The 9489-nt window shown below is 41.0% G+C and overlaps 1 protein-coding gene across 1 annotated transcript; it reads right to left on the bottom strand.

Annotated features, from left to right (window-relative positions):
• Positions 1 to 556: 556 nt before the first annotated feature.
• Positions 557 to 7418, bottom strand: ASF1B (anti-silencing function 1B histone chaperone). The gene is made up of 4 exons (XM_015820120.1): positions 7269 to 7418; positions 3866 to 3981; positions 3099 to 3275; positions 557 to 1209 (listed from the first exon to the last, which is right to left on the bottom strand). The coding sequence occupies exons 1-4, from the start codon at positions 7375 to 7377 to the stop codon at positions 1012 to 1014; spliced, it is 600 nt and encodes a 199-aa protein (XP_015675606.1). The 5' UTR covers positions 7378 to 7418; the 3' UTR covers positions 557 to 1011.
• Between the last annotated feature and the right edge of the window lie 2071 nt (positions 7419 to 9489).

Raw genomic sequence — 9489 nt, 5'->3', positions numbered from 1 at the left:
TCATATGCCAAGTAAATAGTCAAATACGAAAGAATGTAATCCCTGAAAACAAGTACCGGTAAGCCAGGTAAAAAATAACAAATACAAATTTGTCCTATCAAAAAGGAAACCCCATCCTAAGAGGTGCAAACAATTATACAGGCACTTAATATAGTATGATAAGCGCCTGCATAACTGTTTGTATGTCTTAAGATGGGGTTTCCTTTTTGATAGGACAGGTAGTATCTATTAATTACAAGTGCCTGTATAAACTGTAAGTAGCATTTTAGAGTGCAGTTATTATAAGACCACAGGTGAAGATGCATACAAAAAGATGCATAAGTTCAGCACTGGCCTATTTTTGCTGACTCAGATGTTGGAAAAATCATTTTGAGGTTACTAGCAAATAGTTGTGGCATGCTAGAACACTCTCAAAAGCAGCAGCATGACAGCTATATAACCAGCAGAGCTTTCATCTAAAACTCAACTTTCCTAATCTTAAGATGCAAGGCAAGTATCTTTGAAGCCAAGAAGAAAATGGTTATAAAACTGGAACCAAGTAACAGCTATGATGTATCTGGTCATTTATTAAAAAAGCATGTCCTCAAGAGTCAGCTCTCTGTACTAACAGAAAAAAAAGAAAGAAATTCAAACTGTCCAGAAATGAGAGTGCTTGCTGTGCCCACTTTTAGGCAATGGATGATCAAAATAATAAGTTAGTTCCCACTGTTCTGAGTCTTCAGGAATTATGGCACAAGATTTTTCTGTGTCAACTAAGTGTTCATAAGCAGTCAGCACAAGAGGAGCCAAGTTTCAGTCAAGAAATAATGACAGAATTACAAATCTATAATCAGGAAGACACATTTGTTATAAATCCAGATATGAAAAGAGCTCTGATATGTTTGTCTACACAGATGTAACAATTAGGACTCCCATTGCTTTACTGGCCATAAGAATCCATATCTCTTCACAGATTTTTCAAATAATTCATTTAGCTGCAATTTTCTGCATCTTTAAATTCTTCTGCCTGTTTTATATGCAGTCCATTGAATTTTCAGGTTGCAAGCCTGCAGAAGGGATCAATCCTTTGATGTAGGCACAGCTAGAAGATAGGAAACCATCAGGCTCCGGCTCTACATTTTCAATATTGTCCATCTGATCTTTAGGACCATCCCAATTGATGTGGAAACGGGTGACTCGGGGATTGGAGGCCAGAATATTCCTCTGCAACTAGAAAAGCAGCAGAAAAATAATCAGCATTATGTAGAATATAAACGTAGGGTCCTTGGTGCTCTCTGAGCTTGGTGGTGTTTTCTTGCAGACATTTTATTACCAAACTAGGTAATACCATCAGTGCTACTGTACTAGTCTGATAATGAAACATCAAGAAAGCCACCAAAAACACCAAGGACCCCCACAGTTCAAGCCTGAGCTACAAATATTCTCATATATTTATAAATAGAAATACAAGTACAAATAGAAGCTGATTATAATTCTTACTACTGTACAGTATTCCATCAAAGTAATCCCTGTGCAAGAGATGTGCATGTTTTGCAGATTCAGCTTTCTGTTCTGAATATTGAACTCCATCTCAACAAGTCAATTTGCTTTAAATGTCTTTGTCAGAGTGTATCCTTTCCTCAATTAAATTACTAAGTTCCTTTACTTTGTTAAGATGATCACTAAACACTTGATATTAACTTTGAGATTTAAAGATCTTTCTCTTAGTATTTAGCAAGCAAAATCATTTAATCACACAAAAAATATTTGCTGTGGCTCAAAGAAAATCAAAATTCATTCCGTATTGTAAGGACTATATATTTTTCTGCATCCTATTCAAGGCATAGTGATTTGTCTAGGAAGCATACAGTAAATTGATACTGAGCTGAAATCATTGTAACCACCTCTGACCAAATTCTGGGATCCTAATTTGTATAACAGCTTCTCTATAATGGTGTATTCACCAATACTACATAACTGCTGATTTCAAGAATTACTGACTAGCTACAGCTGCTATTTGGGGACTGCCTGAATTTTATTTTCTTCAAAACATGTTCTATTTTAATAAAAATCTATATATTACTAAAACTCTTGTGTCTGTAACCTTTAACAGGGCAAAAAAACTGCATCATACAGCAAAACTCTGTAGACAAAGGTGCTTGAAATGTGCTAATTTACAGGATGCCGGGATTTGTTACTCCCGAGGGAATGAAATTTGGGAAAGTTGTGGTTGCTTCAGCACTGCTGCAGTCCTGTGATCCTCATTTCTGTGAGTTTTCCAGCAACTTGGGCAATCCCTCATTTCCTCCCCCACACAGCAACAGCCACTTAACTGTCTGCTGGGAAGGGAGGGGAAGGAGGAAAGAAGGAACAGAGAGGAAGGGAGGGAGGGAAGAGGCAGGGAGGAAGAGAGAAAAGGAGCAGGAAGAAATAAGGAAAAGAGGGAGGGAGGGAGGAGAGAAAGGAAGAAGGAAGATTTCCAATACTCACTGCCATCTTCCCACAGTAAGAAAGCCAACAAGTCGCTAGCTTGTGGTCATTCTGTTTCTCTTTTTAAGTAAGGAAATATCTCTGAAACTATAATATATGATCCTCATTTACAAAGTTCCTAGATACCATCCCACAAATAAATGGGGAAGGCCGGAAAGCCTGCAGGGAGAAAGTCAATGGGGATTCTGTGACCATGGCTGATGGCAGGAGCATAGCAGTGAGTTTGGTCTTACAATTTCCCTTCTGGGAAGCTTGCAGGGAAAAAGTCAAAAGGGAACCTTGCAGGGAAGGTTGCAAATAGCTCGGGTAAGTCTCCCCAACTCGTGCACCCTCCACCAGTCCCTTTGCGCTTGCATTGTATCACTCAGTCTTGACCCATGGATCACGGGTTGCCTAGTTCACTATACTTCCCTAAACAGACATGCAAATAACTATTATATATTTGTTCAATGGGCCTTTTATATCAGATAAGCAAAACAACTTATAATTTCCCACCTGACTCCTCATATTTCAGAAAATTATACCAGCCAATTTTCCTTCACCTAATTTCTAGGGAGTAGGTACTGTAATTTGGATGAAGAGTTGTTGCGTTAAACTGAAAAAAACACAATGTGTTATTAATGTCTCACCTGGGAAAAGTCTGGCTTGAGAGGTGGGTTCTCCCTTAATTCAGGATTTATATATTCATTGTTCACATAATACCCAATGCGGATAAACTCCTGACAAAGGTAGGTGCAAGTAATGAGTATTACTGTAACTCCCACAGCATCACTTTCAGGGATTAGATCAGGGTTGGGACTATTTGCCTACAGAAAAAAACAGAAAACAGATCAATGACATTTGAATCTTGCTGTTCTTCCAAAAAATATGAAGCATAAACAAATTCTCCATTTTATTAATAGCAAGCCATAATCACACACACAAAAAAAACCCCAAAACCACAACAGTTCCTATGTTAAAAGATTTAAATCCATTCCTAAATAGCCCAAATCAGATATAGTATCCAACATATCTCACTGGATTTTAGCACAAAGGAAGCAAAATAGACCTCTGGCCTAATTTAGCACTATCAACATTGGCAGCAGTTTTCTATGGTGTTAAATAGGAATCCTTCCTGGCCCTTATTCTGAGATATCAAACGTTGACCTCAGAACTTCTCCATATAGAGCATTCACTGAATTGCTTAGCTATGATTGAATGTATATGGAATTTAGGACATATTCATCTAGAATATTACTAATAGAAATACTAAATAAATTAATTTTCAAGTATTTGTAGAATATTTTAATCCCACTTTTCTACTTAAAAAGCATTGCAAATAATTAGACTTCTTTGCCAACTCATGCTGCGTCCCTGCTTTCCTTCTTTTTCCAGATAAAAAAAACATAGAGCTTACTTCAAACACAAACATATGTCTCCCAGCTGGAACAGGTCCTACCAGTACAGAATCAAGAATTTGATCATATTCCTCACTCTCTGCAGATCCCACATAGATGATCTTCCATTCCAAATCTGAGAGATAAAAACAACAGGGATACAATTGCAAGATTATAAATGCTATAATATTAAATCACTGAGAGAAATACACCATTCTCCACCCTTGCAAAGCGAAAATATTGACACAAATCACTGAATTAATGTGTTTGGGGATGTTATACATCTGTAAGAACAAGACTGATGTTGCTCTTATTGACTTCAGTAAGGCATTTGATAAATAGACTACAACTTCTTGGTAAGCTAGAAAAATGTGGGATGGTTGACCAACTACACTCAATGTGTAGTCCTCAATGGAACTACATCTACATGAAGGAAAGCATGCATTGCGTACCCTGAGGTTCCGTCTTTGGCCCAGTACTCGTCATCTTCATAAATTATTTAGATGAGATAGAAGGGGAACTCATCAAATTTGCAAATGAAACCAAGCTGGGGGAATAGCCAATCCTCTGCTCAAGCATTAGACCCTATACCATTCTGAATAAATAGCTGTCCATCTCTTTTTAAAAAACATCCAGTTTTGGAGCACCCACAACTTCTGAAGGCAAGCCATTCCACTGATTGTCACTGTCAAGAATAGGTTGCTTTTCTCTTTGGTAAGTTTCCATTCACTATTTCTTGTCATGCCATCAGGTGCTTTGGAGAATAGGTTCACTCCCTCTTCTGTCACAGTCCCTCAAATATTAGAAGACTTATCATGTCACCCCAGTCCTTCTCTTCATTTCACTAGATACAACCATTCAAACACAACCGTTCTTTGTATGTGTTAGCCTGCAGCCCCCTAATCATCATTGTTGTTCTTCTATGACTCTTTCTAGAGTCTCAACTCTTTGTATTGTGGTGACGAGAACTGGACACAATATTTCAAGTGTGGTCTTACAAAGGCAGTATATAGCTGTACTAATACTTTACGTAATCTTGATACCACAGTATTCCTATGTTGCTGTAGCCGAGCATTGGCTTTTTGGGAGCTGCTCTTGATGATCATTTTATTAGATAAAATCTTTCTTCAATTTGTATGGCAGTTCATCTCAGCTAAGTGACTTTGGATACATACAGCAGTGAAAATCAGTAACTACTATGCATAATCTTCTATGACAGACTGTTGATGCAGCTCTGACATTTGACTCATATAGTGAAGGAACTCTAATTACAAGAATCTATATACAGGATTTTTCCATGTCTTTTAAAGTCAAAATGCTGGGAAAATACATCATCGGTTTTTACCAACTGCTTCACCAAAATCTGGTGGAATGATTGGAGATGACTTCAGAAACTACAAAAATGTTTTCAAGGGCTCCATGTAGTCCTGGATTATACTCCCAGCTCTAGTCCTGTTTCTCTAGTTTTCATCAAAATCTATATAACTATAGTTACATACAATGCTCAGCTACAGAAGATATATTCTGCCTCTGATTTAGACGGGTTTCTGAATGTACCTAGAGCTTTTCACCTTATTTGTTGGAGATACTGTTGGATAATATGTGGATTAAAGAGATACCTGAGATGTCTAGCTAGACAGCTGTTCTGCAACCATGGAGAAACTGGTAGGTCAGATCAGCTTATGAAGGGAGTGAAGCCTACCTATATATTAATTTTAAAATATGTTTAATTTATATCAGCCACTTGGAGTATTGGCCAGAGCAAAATGTGGAAAATAAACAAAATATAGTATTAGATGTTAAGATTTTTCTATTTATTTCCTTCATGCTTTCAATACTACAGTCTTGTTGGGAGCACTGAAGAGCTCTCTCAGGTTGAACGGATTAGCCGGTGACATCACCACTGCCCAGAAGACACCTTGTTGGGGGCTCCTTTCATGTCCTCACTAAACTGCCCATTGAAGAGGCACCCATCTATCTACTCATGGTTGCCTGCTTTTGAACTGCTGGGTCAGCAGGAGCTGAAGCAAGTGATAGGAGCTTACCCCATCCCGCAGCAGCAACCGGGTCTCAAATGCCAGCCTGCCAATCATATCAGCATCCTAACCACGTGAGCCACTACACTACTTATTTTCAAGGTTATTTACAGGTGAACTACATGGTATTAACTGATGCTGATGCTGAACTACATGATTAACTTTATAGTTATATGTAAACAGAATCATATGAGAATATCAGCAATGCAAAACGGGAAATATTATCATGTTTCTTACAGATTCTTTTTCTGGGGTACTTCCTAGGCTTCTTTACAAGAGGAAAGTCATATACTTGATAAGTCATGCTATAGCAAAAGACTGACTCCCAATGGCTTCTTCCAAAGAGGGCTATAATTGGACAAAGTCTTACTTTGTATTTGTATGTAAACAAATAAGTAGTATAAATTAGACAATGACTTGTATTTTTTTGACAAGGTTAAGAAAATTGCTTCAAAATGGGAGAAGGGTTGCCTTGCATGAAAGGGCTAATGCTATTGTCAACAAAACATAGAATAAAGCATAAAGCTTTTAATGAGCGGATAGTAAAAGCGTTTGTAAGCTCTGTAAATCAGTCCAACAGTAAACAGAATACTATTTCTGTCTAATAAAATGACCTGAAAGCTTTCTGCACTGATAAGCCACAAGCAACATTCAACTGAAATCTGAAGGAATTCATGATTACCGGTATTACAGTACTCTGAAAATCCACCTATCTTCCAAAAATAATAAGTTTATTATATTCTAAAGCCAGAAAAGCCCTCGTTTGCCACGGCAGTACTGTAAGCTTGTTGTGAACATCCCCAGCACGAATATCTATTATGAAGTCCTCAAGATCAATACCTCCTTCCCCACCACCACCAAATAAAGAGAAGATTAAATTTTTTTTGAAAAACGAAGAACGTGCTATTAAATCTTGGAGGCAGAAGCATTTAAAATTATTTATATGAAAAGATTGGGATAAAGTTAACAGTCAAGACTACAATCGCGGTTCCAACAATTCACCTCCCCCCCCCCAACAGTAGGTGTTCAGTCCAGTGTTTCTCAACCTTGACAATTTTAAGGCACGTGGACTTCAACTCCCAGAATTCCACAGCCAGCATTGCTGGCTGTGGAATTCTGGGAGTTGAAGTCCACATGCCTTAAAATTGTCAAGGTTGAGAAACACTGATTTAAACCCACTTCTTTCCCAATAACTCAAGGTAGTACGCTCCCCTTTTTGGTCCCCAAAGCCACTTTGTAAAAGAGGCCGGACAGCTACTCTTTTGGCCGAACATCCTAGGACCAAATCTTCCCGCCGTTACGCATCTCCCCGCAGCTCTGCTCCTAGGAAGGCGGTCCGTTGGAGGTAGACTTCGCGTGCCGGTCCAACCTAATGCCTGATACTCACCGTGGGGCAACGCCTCTCCGCACTCGAACTGCACCTGGAAGCGGAGCGGGTGGTCGAACGGGCTCGGATTCTCCAGCAGCGAAACTCCCAAAACCGACACTCGCGCCATGACAGGTTCGCTCGCTTCTCGGTGTTCTGTCCCGCCCCCTTCGGGCTCCTTTCCCAAACCCGCTCCGCGCGCCACCGGCTCAACGTCCCAGTCGCGCCAACCACCAATCCTCGCACTTCGCGCCTGAGCTAATCCGCCTACCTCCTCCCGAGGAGCCACGCCCACCTCCCCCGCCACCAATCGCCTTTCTCGTTCTGTCCCCGGCGGGAGCTCAGTCTAAACAATCTGTCTTCGACTCGGGTTTCCCGCTCTCAGGCCCGAGACCCGGGGATAGCGGGTCGGGCGCTGGGTCTGTTTTGAGCGCCAAACGCTCGTAGCTAATTGGCCCTTTCAGTTATGTGGCCAAACCAAAGAAGGGTGTGAGCCAGCTAACTCGAAACTTCGCCTAGCATACGGCTTTCCAATGCTGTACTCTGGTGTAGAATAGAATGAAGAGTCCTGGGTAAAGGGGGCTCAAGCATTCACACGAAACTTTTGGGGGAAGACTTCATACGGGCTTTGTGAAGTATGGAGAGTGGGTATTATTGGTGTGTGGGCAAAATCCAGAGGAATCAGTGAAAGCAAACGGGCAAATACAAAAGAACATCATGCACGCCATTAGATTTCCCCCCCCCCTTTAATAGATATTTCAGTATTTGTTCTCTCTAGTTTTACAGCCATGAATTAAACTAAATTTTAGTTCATTGAAAATTGACCGCAGTGGGAAATATAGCACAGATAATGAATGAATTGGTTTAAAACTATAAAGATGGGCTAATATTGTGAAATAAGAGTGGGAATGCAAAAAGGATCAGGTGAATCAAATTTGGTTTCTAAACACAACATTACAAGTAACAATTTTTTTCTATTCACTTCTGTTAGATCAGAGTGGGTAGTTTGAGGACTAAAAAGTAGACCTGAACAGCTAAAGAGTGTAATGCTGATGTGGATACTCTTTGCTGTTTTTTTAAAATGAAACGCATATTTAAAAGAGGGTTAAAATGAATGATAGAGATGGTGATGGGAGGAACATTTATTCCCTTTGTCCTGATTTTGGGATTTAAACTCATAAATCAAGGCAATCAGACTCTAGCCCTGTTGGGCACAGTGCCTTGAGGAATGTCTTCAGAACTATGAAGGATGGAATGGGATTGTGTGACTTTAGTAAACTAGAAGAAGCAATTGATCATGAATGGATTATTTGTGTTAACGTTTGTGTTGCAGAGACTGACTTTGGTGTCCAAGTTCTTAGTGACAGCAATTAGCTATCTAGGATACAGTGACAAAGCAACTGTGAAAGCTGAAGTGCTGAGAAACAACCCAAATTTCCACCCAGTCAGCCTTCTAAGTGAGGGGTCCTTGGTGCTCCTTGAGCTTGCTTGTTTTCTTGCAGATGTTTCACTACCCAAACTATGTAACATCATCAGTGCTAGTCTACAGTGCTAGTCTGATGTTAACTAGTTTGGGTAATGAAATGTCTGCAAGAAAACAAGCAAGCTCAGAGAGCACCCAGGACCTCTCGTTTCAACCCTGAGCTACAAATATTCTCCTTTAAGTATCTCAGTAAACTAAACCAAGTATTTTAACAAACTGAACAGCCTTGTGTAGGGTTTTGTCTGAAAATCTAGTTCAATTCAGGATGAACTATGTTAGGCCTAGTCCTACACTATGGAGTACATTTAGTGCTATGCTGTGGAGCAGAAACACATGCTTAACATCCAAGAGACACACTGTATGTCAGTGGTGGCGAACCTATGGCACGCATGCCAGAGGCGGCACTCAGAGCCCTCTCTGTGGGCACGCGTGCCGTCACCCCAGCTCCGCCTTCCCCCGTGGTCCCCTCCTCATCTGCAGCCCCCCCGGAAGAGAGTCACCCCCATGCGCGCCCCACACAGAGCAGCGTAGCCAAGCACATGGCAGTGGGGCAACAGGGATAAGACTCCGCCCTTGTGCCCTGTTGCGTGCAGATGATGCTGCAGGGCGCAAGCAGAAGGTGTGGCCGTCATGGTGCTGCAGGGTCACTGGGCGATCTGCGGCGGGCCGTGGAGGCGGCAGGTGGCCCTACGAGCAGGCTGGGCAGGGCTGGGCGGGCCGGGGCAGAGCGGGTGGGGCCGGGGGTGGGACGGGACAGTT

This window comes from Protobothrops mucrosquamatus, unplaced genomic scaffold, assembly GCF_001527695.2.
Source record: "Protobothrops mucrosquamatus isolate PMUCROS unplaced genomic scaffold, P.Mucros_1.0 scaffold1069, whole genome shotgun sequence".
NCBI classification, from domain to species: Eukaryota; Metazoa; Chordata; class Lepidosauria; order Squamata; family Viperidae; genus Protobothrops; species Protobothrops mucrosquamatus.
This window is presented reverse-complemented; position numbering and strand designations above follow the sequence as displayed.